The sequence below is a fragment of the Lagenorhynchus albirostris genome, chromosome 20, assembly GCF_949774975.1.
Source record: "Lagenorhynchus albirostris chromosome 20, mLagAlb1.1, whole genome shotgun sequence".
NCBI lineage: Eukaryota > Metazoa > Chordata > Mammalia > Artiodactyla > Delphinidae > Lagenorhynchus > Lagenorhynchus albirostris.
Genome location: NC_083114.1, coordinates 52,724,281 through 52,737,253, shown reverse-complemented (window position 1 = coordinate 52,737,253; position 12,973 = coordinate 52,724,281). Strand labels below are relative to the sequence as shown.

At 55.6% G+C, this 12,973-nt stretch overlaps 1 protein-coding gene across 3 annotated transcripts; it reads right to left on the bottom strand.

The window, feature by feature from the left end:
• Window positions 1-5,940: 5,940 nt before the first annotated feature.
• TRIM47 (tripartite motif containing 47) lies at window positions 5,941-10,413 on the bottom strand. Of its 3 annotated transcripts, none has more exons than XM_060134482.1 (6): window positions 9,683-10,413; window positions 8,557-8,652; window positions 8,055-8,285; window positions 7,681-7,879; window positions 7,163-7,237; window positions 5,941-6,888 (listed from the first exon to the last, which is right to left on the bottom strand). In XM_060134482.1, the coding sequence occupies exons 1-6, from the start codon at window positions 10,361-10,363 to the stop codon at window positions 6,248-6,250; spliced, it is 1,923 nt and encodes a 640-aa protein (XP_059990465.1). In that variant the 5' UTR covers window positions 10,364-10,413; the 3' UTR covers window positions 5,941-6,247. The 3 variants fall into 3 exon arrangements, with proteins under 3 accessions (XP_059990465.1, XP_059990466.1, XP_059990467.1); XM_060134483.1 differs by having other exon boundaries at window positions 7,163-7,234; XM_060134484.1 differs by lacking the exon at window positions 8,557-8,652.
• Between the last annotated feature and the right edge of the window lie 2,560 nt (window positions 10,414-12,973).

The following is a 12,973-nucleotide window of genomic DNA, read 5'->3' as shown; positions in this document are numbered from 1 at the left end:
CCCTCCGTGATCCCAGAAAGCCAGAAAGACACAGGCATCACCTTCGAAGCAGGGAGGAGCCACGCCTGGAGGGACCCTTCTGCAGGAGGGAGCTCAGGGAGGGGCTAGGAGGGGCTCTAGTGGGTCTGGGCCCTTCCCTGCTATTTCTGGGTCCTCCTTCCAACAGTCCGGGGTGGGTGGGATCATCTCCATCTCCCTGGAAACATGCATGGTCTCTCTCATCCTCTTTTATCCCTCCTTAAACCCATTTCTCACTTAAATTACAGATTTTTTTTTTTTTTTTTTGCCGCACTGTGTGTGGCATGCGGAATCTTAGTTCCCCAACCAAGGATCGAACCCGCGCCCCCTGCAGTGGATGCGTGGAGCCCTAACCACTGGACCACCAGGGAAGTCCCTATAGAGTGATTTTAAACTTTCAAATCCGATTGTATTGTTTACCCATGCGAAACCCTGCCTTGGCTTCCCATTCCTCCTAAGTCCAGAATCCTTACCAGGCTCTGCACTGCCACCTCATGTCACTTGCCTTCCTTAAAACACTTTGGTCCCCTGGAGTGCTTGGCCCCTTCCAGAGCGCACACCCATCCTCTTTGTCTTGCTAACTCCTTGTCCTCCAGGCCTCAGCTGTCCCTTCAGGGAGGTCCTCCCTGGAAATGAGCCTGCCCCACACCCAATAGGGCCCCTTCTCGTGACCACTGTCTTTTTCTTTCTTTCTTTCTTTTTTTTTTTTTTTAATTTCTGTCCCTGGGAAATTTGTGTTTTGTTTTGTTTTGTAATATAGCAGAGGCAAAACTTTTCTTCCCCTCAGTAGTAAAATACACTGGATACATCACATACAATTTACCATTGTAAGTGTACAGTTCGGTGGCACTAAGTACAATCACATTGTTGTGAGACCATTACCACGATCCATCTCTAGAACTTTTTCATCATCTCAAACTGAAATTCTGACCCCATTAAACACGAGCTCCTCAATCCCCCCTCCCCCAGCCGCTGGGAACCCCCCTCCTACTTTCTGTCTCTATGAATTTGTCTATTCTAGGTGCCTCATAGAAGTGGAAACATACAAGATTTGTCCTTTTGCCTTTGGTTTATTTCACTTAGCATAATGTCTTCAAAGTTTATTCATGTGATAGCATGTGTCAGAATTCATTCCTTTTTAAGGCCATTGTATATTCAGAGCACATTGTGTTTATCCATTCGTCCACTGATGGACACTTGGGTTGCTTCCACCCTTTGGCTGTTGTGAATAGTGCTGCTGTGAACGTGGGTGTACCAGCATCTGTTTGAGTGCCTGCTTTCAGTTCTTTGGGGTGTATCCGCAGGGGTGGAGTTGCTGCCCTTTTCTTGTACAGTACTTACTACAGCTGCAATTATCACACAGCCGGTTGTGTGGCACAGGCATCTCTGTTTGGGTCACTCACCACTGTATCCGCAGCCCCGGAGAACAGTACACCACACTGAATAAACATTGTTGAATGAATGAGTGAAAGTGTCCAACCTTAGTGGGTGGGGCAAAATGTAAGTATCCTGACGAATTTAGGTCTGGGTTAATCTTAGCCCCCAAAGAACAAATCCATGGATTCCCCCAAGGATTGATGAAACTTCCAAGAATATCAATTTTGGGCTTCCCTGGTGGCGCAGTGGTTGAGAGTCCGCCTGCCGATGCAGGGGACGCGGGTTCGTGCCCCGGTCCGGGAGGATCCCACATGCCGCGGAGCGGCTGGGCCCGTGAGCCATGGCCGCTGAGCCTGCGCGTCCGGAGCCTGTTCTCCGCAACGGGAGAGGCCGCAACAGTGAGAGGCCCGCGTACAGCAAAAAAAAAAAAAAAAAAAAAAAGAATATCAATTTTACTCATCGTTCAAGAGAAGAAGAATACCAATAACACTTATTGAAAGCTCACTCTGTGCCAGACTTGTGACAAGCACTTTGCCTAAATTACCTCATTTAATCCTCAAAATAACACAGACTTCCCTGGTGGCGCAATGGTTAAGAATCCGCCTGCCAATGCAGGGGACACGGTTTCGAGCCCTGGTCCCACATGCCGCAGAGCAACTAAACCCGTGCGCCACAACTACTGAGCCCGCAGGCCTAGAGCCCGTGCTCCGCAACAAGAGAAGCCACCGCAATGAGAAGCCCACGCACTGCAACGAAGAGTAGGCCCCGCTCGCCACAATGAGAGAAAGCCTGCACCCAGCAACAAAGGCCCAACGCAGCCAAAAGTAAATAAATAAAATTTAAAAAACTATATTCCATAATTTTATTTCAGTTAAAAAAAATAACCCTAGGCAGTTTACTCTGTATCTCCCTCACGTGTTTCTTGCCTCCCCCAACCCACTCCCCTCTGGCAGCCACCTGTTTGTTCTCTGTCTCTGTATTTGCAGTTCTATTATTATCCCTATTTTACAAGTGAGGGGACCGAGGCATGGAGGGGACTAAGCACCCTGCCCAAAGCCATAGCAGCTGGGAAATGGCTAAAGTGGAATTTTTAGCCAAGACTTTCTGATTCCGGAACTCACACACAAAAACCATTCTCCACTGTTGGGCAGAGAAGTGTTGCCCTTTACATTAAAGCAAAATCAGAGATATTACCGAGTAAAATTCAAAAATTGAATGTCATTTAAAGACAAAGTACACAAGGCAGCAAAGAATGTGTCCTACCTGCCTCAGTGCTCGGGGTGTGAACTCCCTCCCTGGCCCCTTCTCTGAGGACGCTGGGAAGGAGGAGGTTGAGGCTTCTATCCAGGTGGAGACCATGAGGACCACCCACGGCCTCCTGCAGTTCTCAGGCATCTTCTGGAGGATGTGATGGTGCAGAAAGGGAGTGACCTCGTGTTCCACATTTTGAACGTTGGCATCAAATGGGAATGTGTGTGTTGGGTGTGGGGCTGACTGGGTCACAGACCCTGCAGTTAAATGCTATTTTCTTCCCAGGGGAGAAAACCCAGCACCAGTAGAGCCGTCTGCAAACCTCTGCCCCTCCCAGTTCAGCCCCATCTTCCTGGCCAGGTCCTCGTTTTTAGCCACAGTCTCAGTCCAGCCTCACCCTGTGCCTGGGAGGAGGGGAGGTGAAGAAAGGCACTTCTGTGAGTCCCCTGAGTGGGTCGGAGGAGGAGAGGGAGGGGAAAGGATGCGTCTGTCCCTTTCCTCCTGGAGTTGGGGGTTGGGGGGGGTAGTGGGAGGGGTGAGGGGTACGGGACCCAGCTGCCCTTAGTTGCCGAGAGGGGAGAGATGCTCAAGTCCGTTGGTCAGTCTGTCGTTTGGAATTCCGGAGCTCATTTTCCCACAGAAACAAAGCTCAAGTGGCGGCTGGCTCCCCGCCTGGCCCAAAGGAGCCAGACTCAGCTAATAGCAGCACAGCCTCAGAAGACCCTTCACCTCCTTCACACACTGCCATTGTCTGTGACTGGCGGGGCTCACAGATCCTCAGGCAGCTCTGGAGGAAGGGCTCTGGTGGCCGTGGAAACTGGGCTGAGGGCAGCTCTTACACAGGCTTAGCTTTGGGAAGCAGCGCGGGCACGTGTGTGCATGTGTGTTTGGACATTTTTAAGCACACGCCTCAATTTCTTCATCTGGAAACGGTAGTGGTAAAAGAAGACTTGGACTAGATCGATGGTTTTCTAAACTTTCGTCTTTTTAACAGCTTCTCTTTTTGCAAGTCATCTTGGGTAAAATCTGCTCTGATTAAAGTGTTGTTAGGGGCAGTGAGGGGCTCGACCCCTGGTTTCCCCTCCCACCCCTCCAGCCTGCCCTGCCTCATTATACCTCTTCAGAACTCCAGGTGTCCTCAGAGCATGTTTGAAAAGTCACTGGGCTGGATCCACACACACAAATACACAGACATACACCCAGGCAGGCATGAAGACCTATACACTAATGCACACACAACATACAAGCACAGACACACACACACAGAGGCAGAGACATAACATAGATACACACAGACACACAAACACACACATAGGCAAAGAGATACACCCGAAAACACAGACTCTCACATACACCCCATCTCTCCGGCTCTAGTATTTTCCTAGAGTCACAGAGGAAGTTCAGGGTTGCAGCTAACACTCCATTCTGGGGATAACACTGAAACCTAGGGGCGGGCTCAGCCAGCCCCTTGCGAGCTGTGCAGCCCTGGGTGAGCCAGTCCCCTGCTTTGAGCTGTAAATCTGTTAACACTGGGAAGTAGGATTAGGATGCATAAGGTTCGGGACTTCCCTGGTGGCGCAGTGGTTAAGGATCTGCCTGCCAATGCAGGGGACACAGGTTCGAGCCCTGGTCCGGAAAGATCCCACATGCCTCGGAGCAACTAAGCCCGTGTACCACAATTACTGAGCCTGAGTTCTAGAGCCTGTGAGCCACAACTACTGAGCCCACATGCCACAACTACTGCAGCCCACGTGCCTAGAGCCCGTGCTCCGCCACAAGAGAAGCCACTGCAATGAGAAGCCCGCACACTGCAAGGAAGAGTAGCCCCCGCTCGCCGCAACTAGAGAAAGCCCGCGTGAAGCAATGAAGACCCAACGCAGCCAAAAAAAAAAAAAAAAAAAGATACACAAGGTTCCATGAGTCTTTGGAAGCTGGCAGTCACTCTGCAAGTGGCAGGGCCTTTGTGGCTGCAGACTTGACTAGTCAGGCCCGAATTCCAACCAGGAAGCGCCAGTCCTGTGCAGGGGCCATGTCCATCTAACTCACGTTCCGTGACATGCCAGACCTTGCAGGATCAGGGACCCGAGGGTTCTCTGTAAGGGGAGTGTGTGGGGTGGGGCGTGCCAGGGTGGGGGGTGGGAGGGGCTCTGGGAAAGGTGGGAGGCTCCCATTGGTCCACGTTGTGACAGCGACAGGAGCAGCCTCCCCCATCCGCCCCAGGCCCGGGGAGTTGGGGCCCTTGGCTGTCAAGGAAACCGTGTTGAGAACACAGAGCCCCAGGAGCCAGCAGGCCCCGCCCGGAAAAACAACATCCTGGCTTCTGGGGCACCAGCAGTCTCTGTGGGAGGGGTTATTTTTAGCTGGTGAGGCAGCCAGGGCAGGACTTGTATGGCCTTGCCAGTCTGGCTGCATAACTCACCCATTGTCCCACCCGACCTTGGGCTCTCTGCCTGCCTCTGCTCTCCAGGCATGGCCCTCCCTGGGGTGCACCTGAGTCACAGACAACCCCAGGAGGAGGGGGCTGGCCTGGGAACACACTCACCTCGTAGCCTCAGGGAGCAAGCCTTCGCCTTGAAAGCAGAACGCGGGCATCCCAAGCTAGGATGGGGGTTCTGGAGCAGCAGGGGCACCGGGCCTTCTTGGGAGAGAGATGGAGGTTCTGCTGGGGCCCAGGGCCCAGGGTCTCCCCCCGCATGGAGGCGAAGCACCGTTCCAGCCGCACAGCTGGTGCAGAGATGGGAGGCAGCTTCCAAAGGAGGGCACAGGTCATTTTAGCGTAGACGTTCTCCGCTCCAGCCGCACCCGGAGGTCAGTGCAACCACATCTCTCATGGGCTGAGAAGGTATGTGTATGAAAGAAGCTCTAGGTCTCAAACGTTCTTGCCCATGCCCAGGAGTTACGCCCTGCTCTTGGGGGATGTGACGTCTGTATTTAATCCTGGGCACAAACACCATTAGGCAGGTCCAGAACGAGGCTGTGGTATCAAGGATGAAAATAGTGGCTGGGAACCAGGCTGTCCGGAGCAAACACTTGGGCAGCCAGAATGACTGTGGGGCTGGACCCCTCCGGGAGAAGCCACCTCTACCTCTCCCTGTCCAGAACCAGGAAGCAGGTGTGCCCCAAAGGGTAGGCACCCCATTTCAGCCTCCTCTTCCTGGGCCAGGGTTCTCCCTCCCAATAAGAATCTGGGACTAGGGGCTTGTTCCCTTGTCCTGCCTTTCAAGACCTGCTCTTGAAAGATGAGAAGTATTGGGAATCCTTGGTGGGTGGAGAGAAGGGTAGAAAAGGGAGTCATTCATTCGACAATTGTTTATTGAGCACCTACGATGTGCCAGGCACTGTCCCAAGAACCTGGGAGAGGAGGGGTCGGGGTAACCCTTCTCCCAGAAACAAGGCCTGCAGGGGGACAGGGTCTGGGGAGCCTCCTCCCTGAGAGGTGGAAGGCCTTGTATATGGAAGGTGGAGGCCTCTAGAAATGAGAAGCCTGGGGAATGTGTGGGACTCCAAGGCTGGTGTCTTCCCTGGGGCAAAGCAGGAGTGCAGAGAAGCAAGCTTCCCAGGAGCTGCGACCGCAGCGGGAGGAGGCCCCGTGCCCCCTGCATCACCTCCTCTTCAGCACGGATATGCAGGACTTCTTGAGGGGCCCGATCTGCAGATGGGCATCCACGCTCTCCAGGAAGAAGGCGGGCTTGAGCCTGTGTGTGAAGAGCCCCGCAAAGTGGCTGTCCAGGCGGCTCTGGAAGGGGTCAACCGGGGAGGCTGGGGAGCCACTCCGGCGGGCCCGGGAGGTCTTCAGCCTCCGCAGAAGGCTCATCTTGCCATCCCGCACGGCATAGAAGGCCAGGGTTCGGTCAGCATATTCCAGGCAGATCCCGACGGTGGGCGAGAAGGGGTGGGGCAGGAGCAACTCCAGCCCGTGGAACCAGACGGAGAAGCTGCGTCCGTTCCACTGCAGGCAGCAGGAGTGAGCATTGCGTCCAAGCCGGCCCCGGTCGTAGGGCTCTTGCGGGGAGAAGTCTTCAGCCATGACTCCCACGCTGACCCAGCCCTCAATGATCTCCACCTCCCAGTAGTAGGTGCCCCGGTCCAGGGCGCCCTCGCCCAGCACCTGCTCGCAGTGGGTGAAGCGGGTGGGCGACTCGGGGTAGTTGATGGGACACAGCACCCTCTTCACACCCTTGGTTCCAAACAGCTGCAGGAACTTGTCTGCCGTGTCGCTGTCCAGGTCCACGATGTACGCAACTGCTCCCACGGAACAGAGAGAGATGCAGGGCTCAGGTCCAAGGTCAGGTGGGACAGTCCCTCCCCTAGGGGCCCACCTCCCCAAACACAGCCTCTCCCCTCCTCTGCAACTGGCCCTCTGGAAGCAGGCCACCCTGGGGAGCACCCCATGAGCTAACCTAGTTCACTGCATGAATGAGGGACAGGAATCGAAGACCTCATGCGCCAGGGCCCAGCCCAGAAGCCTTGGGAGGGCCCCTTATGAGCAGTGGGGCGAGCCCAGGTGTCGACTTACACTTGAGGAAGTAATCCCTGGGAGCCTCACTCTCCAGGCTGTTGGCGCTTTCGGGGTCCTGGGACTCAGCATCTGCTGCAGAAGAAGAGACAGTGCAGAGGGGGTCTCCCCAGCTGCCCGTGGCTGGGCTGCTGTGCAAGGTGACCGCCCCCCACCGAACCTATGACTGAACTTCCCCTCCTCCCCCTTCCTCCCAGCACCCCAGGCCACCTGGGGACAGGCACACCCCCAAATATGGTACACTGTGTTCACACACATGCCTGGTCCTCGGGCTCTGCCCCCGCTCCACTTCCTCCCTGGGCCTCAGCCCTTCTGAAGCTAGAGGGTGGTCTAGGAGAGGCCTGCTCTGCCCCCTGGGCTGTGGCCAAAGGGGCTGACTTGTGCTCCAGCCATCGGCAGGATTTTGGGTCCCACCCTGAGCCTGGCAGTTTCCATCCTCCACTCCTGAACGGGCACCAGGCCTGGGGGCCCGTGCGGGGAGTCTGGGGAAGGATGAGTCACTTGCGGGGGGCACCCACCTTCCGTGCCTGGCTTCTGCAGCCCATCCTCGTCGCTGCCCAGCCCCTGCAGCTGCTCCCACTGGCTGGTGCAGGCTGAAGCCAGGCCATCTCGTACCACCTGCACGGCCTGGGATGACTTGGTGAAGCTGAGCTCCCTTGGGGGCCCGGGCCCAGGGCCGCACCCCTCCTCCAGGGCCAGCCTGAGCTCCAGGAGCTCCTGTGCCAGACAAAGGCCCATTAAGGCCCTGCTGGCCACAGCTCCTCCCGGCTGGGGTGACACGGCGCCGCCAGGGGGCTGCTACAGCCCTGAAGCCCAGGCACCCGCTGCCTTCTCCCTCCGCTTCCCGCCTACCCGCTTCCACGTCCTCTCTGGCATGCAGAGCTGCCCTCACCTGCAGGAAGCTGACCGAGTCGGCTTCAGGGACCTGACCGAGGTTGCGGCGGGCCCGGCTGAGCCGGCTGCGCTGTCCCTCCTGCCGCCGCAGGTCGCCCTGGGAGCGGCCCAGCATGGTCGCCTCCCCCTCGTCAATGAAGGACAGCACCTCTGCCTGAAACCCCTGCAGGACGGCTGCAGCCTCGGCAAACAGCCGGCTCACCCTTTCCCGCTCTGCCACGGCTGCACTCTGCACAGGAGGACACAGGTGGCGGTGATGAAGGCAAAGAACATCACTTCCCATACCCCACTTTCCCCCCCTGTCCTCTCGGGGGGACAGAAGCACCAGCCCCAGCTGCCCTGGATCTATGTCAGGTCAGGGGAGACACTTGTGCTCACTGGAGCCGGGCAATGTCTTGAGCGTGGGCTTCTTTAGAGTGGACGGTACCATGCTGAAAGCTCACACTGCCAGGAGGATACTGCAGGAGTGAACGGGGGCGGGGGTTAGGATGGGATCGGACCTTGATGAGGGCCACCGTGCGCCGGGACTGTGCGATGCCCGCGCCCAGCTCGTCCATGCGGTCCTCCACAGCGCTCAGGACTTTGGGCTGCTCGGCCTGTGAATGACACCCTTGAGTATGGGGTCTGGCAGAGGTCACAACCCTGCACTGGGGTCCCAGGTCTCACCAAGGGGGGAGGAGAGGGGTGACCTGGGAGGGAGTGGTATCTGGGTGTAGGTGGGACTGGGAGTGGCCATGATATGCCAGAGGTGCCTCAAGCCCAGGCTGGTGCCATTCCCGAATGCCCAGGGAGAGGGCAGGCTGGCCAGCTGTGGGTTGCCTGCCTCCCGCCTTTGACTGGTGTGCAAGTAGAGGGCCATCTACGGTCCTCAGTGTTGCTCACATGCATTTGAGAACTTCCTTCAGCGGGGAAGAGGCAGAGAAAGAGAGTGAGGAGGGGGCCCTGCACAAGATGGCATTCAGCTGTCCCGGGCATCATTGTCCCCAAAGAGTCTGTGCCCCCAGCCCAGGCCTGAAAAATAGGGATTCCGGGCAAATCCCCTGGGTCTTATGAGTCACCACGCCAGGCAGGAGAGACGGAAAATCCCAAGGCAGAGGCGCCAAGACCGGGCTGGGGGCCAAAGGAAACTGGGGGCGGAGGTAACCGGCCAGGCAGCGTGTACATGCTCCCGCCACGGCCCCCGGAACAGCTGGACAGAGCGGTCTGTGTGCTCGGACCACCCTCTGCAGCACTCCTTTCGCCTGCCACACCCATCCAAACCCTCAGCCCAGGCAAACGGGGATCTGCAGGAGCTCGGCCGGCCGGCGCAGCAGCTGCGCGGCGGAAATCAGCCGCCTGGGACCACGTGGGCCTAACCCGGTTCCCGGCTGTTTAAACCCCCAAGGGCCCCGCTCCAGCCTCAGGCCCCCAGCCCGCCCATCTTTTTCGAGTTCTCACTGGGTCCCTCCAACCCCCATTCTTGTCCCGAGCGCAATGTCCCACAGCGAGAGGAGGCCGTCAGGGCTGGAAGGGACAGCAAAAATCCTCAGATTAGAGGAGGGAATTAAGGATGAGGGTGAGGGGTCCCCGGCCCTCGGCCGCCACGCGAGGCCCGTCGCCCGCCCGCCCTCCGCGCCCGCGCCCCACCTCCTGGAGCGCGCGCTCCTGCTCCAGCGACACGAGTTCGTGGCCCCGGTGCTCCTGGGCGGCACAGGCCTCACACAGGCACACTCGCTCCGCGCGGCAGTAGCGCTCGAGCGGCCGCAGGTGGCGCGGGCACAGGCTCTCCTCCAGCCGGCGCAGCGGCGGCACCAGGCGGTGTCCGCGCAGCGCGGGGCTGCGCTCGTGCGGGCCTAGGTGCGCGGGGCAGAAGGAGGCGAAGCAGGAGAGGCAGGAGAGCGCGGCGGGTAGGGCGGCGCCCTCGGGGCACGCGTCGCAGCGCACCGGCTCTTCGCCCGCCGGCCACGGCTCCGGCGCACAGGGAGCCAACGGCTCCGGGGCGCTGGGCGGCGCACTGGGCGGCGCACTGGGCGCCACCGGCTCGGGGGTCCGGGCCGGGCCGGGGCCGGGCCCCGGGCCGGAGCCCTGGCGGAGCTGCAGCAACTCAGACAGCGTGTGGTTCTTGCGGAGCTGCAGGCCGTCGGGGAAGGGCTCCTGGCACAGCGGGCAGCGGGCCGTGCCTCCCGGCCCGCCGGCGCCACCCGCGCCGCGGTGCGGCCAAAGCGCGCCCAGGCAGGCGAGGCAGAAGTTGTGGCCGCAGGGCAGCGTCACTGGCTCCCGGAGCGACTCCAGGCAGATGGGGCAGCTGAAGGGGCCGCTGCCGTCCATGGCTCCTCGGTCGCGAGGCACCGCCTGTGCTGCTCTCGTCTGGGAGGGACCCGGACTGTTCGCGATGCGGCGCCGCCCCTGGGACCGAGGCCAAGGATCCGGCCCCCGCCCGCCGCCCGGCTCGGACCGCCCCCCAGCGCCACAGGCCCGCCCGCCGGCCCTGACACCCAGCCCCAGCCCGGACAGCGCGGAGTGGCCTCTGGGCCCCGTCTGACCCCTAAGGGTTCCTGGACGAAAGGGCTGTGAGAGAGAGAGGGCAGAGAGCTGAGAAGGCAATGCGGGGGACACGCTGAAAGCAGGGAAGGAGTTCACTCCTCCATGACCCCCCATAAACTCCCCCACCCCGTGGCCAGCCAGGAGGGGCTGGGTGACCCCACTGTGTTCCGCAGGCACCTTTGCACTCCAGACCCCTCCGCAGCACCTTTAAGCAAAGTTGCTGAGCTGCTGAAGGCGGGGGTGGGGGGAAACTGCTGATATGCGCATGTTTTTGCCCCTGTTTAACCCGGGTGGGAAACTTGGGCTTCTCTAAACTTGAAATGGGAAGTTGATATCCTCCAGGTCCAACGTCCTGGGAATTCAGTTACGGTCCACCGACACTCATGTGGTGTGCCTGGGGCTAGGGATGTGGGTTCCCCAAGTGGAGGCATTTGCTGAGACTCCTTCAACTATGCACTCAAAATGGTGCATTTTATTATACGTAAACTATACCTCGATAATGTTAAATTAAAAAAAATAGAATGGCAACAAAATAACAAAAGTAGCATTGGGTTGTAACCCAAAGTATAAAATAAACATCCATGAGTTCATGCTGGTGTAAATAAATGACTGGATAAATAAATAAATGAGGGAGAATAGACAAATTTCCCATTCAGAGGAATTCCAAAAAGTTTTGGTAAATACTCCAAGGTGGAGAATGGCTTCCCACTCCTTAAGTATAGACGGTGCATAGTGACTTTCTTCCAAAGGGAGCAGAAGAGTAACTTTACAATGGAGAAACCTGATGAAAACCACATCAAGGTCAACGTCAACAGTGGTAAGTCATGTCGGCAGTAAGTACCCTTGATATGATGTGGTCTTCCTACCCAGAAGTCCATAATCCCACTCTAATTATGACTAAAACTTTAGACAAATCCCAATAAGACACAGACTACACAGCACCTGACCAGAACCCCTTGAAACTGTCAAGGTCATCAAACAAAAGCAGGGAAAGTCTGAAAAATTGTCACAGCCAAGAGAAGCCCAAGGAGACATGATAACTAAATGTAATGTGTATTCTGGACGTGTTCCTGAGAGAGGAAAAGGATGTTAGGGGGAAACTAAGGCAATTTGAATGAATTATGGAATATAGCTAATTGGGACAATGCTTCCTACCCCCAGGCCTGCAGACTTCTGCTGATGAGAGGCCAAAGTGGAAGGAATAAAGTGGTGGAGAGGATTGATCCACCTAGAGGTGGGGATTAGCCTTTCTTGCTCTGCCAGGGGGCCCTCTTGAAGCCTGGTGTAGTCTCAGAAGCCTTTCCAGAATAATGCTTTTAAATGCACAAAATAAAATGCAGAAGATTCCATGGCAACCAATTACATTGAAATACAGGTTCAAAATACAAAGAAATAAATTTGTGATAAAGTAATATATGTGTTTCTTTAACACAAGAACAAATAACAAGATCTGATGGAGGCCTAAGAATTACTGTATTTTTGAAATAGTGATGAATGTAAACATATTTCAAGTCCTCTGTCACCTCTGTAATGTGCAATGAAAAATCTGTAAGTTTTTTTTTAATTTTTTAATTTAATTTTATTTAGTTTTTATGCAGAAGGTTCTTATTAGTTATCTATTTTACACATATTAGTGTATACATGTCAATCCAATCTCCCAATTCATCCCCACCCCCCGCCACTTCCCCCCTTGGTGTCCATACGTTTGTTCTCGACATCTGTGTCTCAATTTCTGCCCTGCAAACCGGTTCATCTGTACCATTTTCCTAGGTTCCACAAACATGCGTTAATATACGATATTTGTTTTTCTCTTTCTGACTTACTTCACTCTGTATGACAGTCTCTAGATCCATCCACGTCTCAACAAATGACTCAATTTTGTTCCTTTTTATGGCTGAGTAATATTCCATTGTACATATATACCACATCTTCTTTATCCATTCTTCTGTCGATGGGCATTTAGGTTGCTTCCATGACCTGGCTATTGTAAATAGTGCTGCAATGAACACTGGGATGCATGTGTCTTTTTGAATTATGGTTTTCTCTGGGTATATATGCCCAGTAGTGGGATTGCTGGATCATATGGTAATTCTATTTTTAGTTTTTTAAGGAACCTCCATAGTGGCTGTATCAATTTACATTCCCACCAACAGTGCAAGAAGTTTCCCTTTTCTCCACACCCTCTCCAACATTTGTTGTTTGTAGATTTTCTGATGATACCCATTCTAACTGGTGTGAGGTGATACCTCATTGTAGTTTTGATTTGCATTTCTCTAATAATTAGTGATGTTGAGCAGCTTTTCATGTACTTCTTGGCCATCTGTATGTCTTCTTTGGAGAAGTGTCTATTTAGGTCTTCTGCCCATTTTTGGATTGGGTTGTTTGTTTCTTTAA

Excerpts from the sequence above, each read along its gene's own strand:
- TRIM47 (XM_060134482.1), bottom strand. The coding sequence starts at position 10,363 with ATGGACGGCAGCGGCCCCTTCAGCTGCCCCATCTGCCTGGAGTCGCTC. Across the intron at positions 8,286-8,556 it reads GCACGGTGGCCCTCATCAAG|AGTGCAGCCGTGGCAGAGCG; the intron begins GTCCGATCCCAT and ends CCTCCTGTGCAG. Across the intron at positions 6,889-7,162 it reads CAGGGATTACTTCCTCAAGT|TTGCGTACATCGTGGACCTG; the intron begins GTAAGTCGACAC and ends CCGTGGGAGCAG.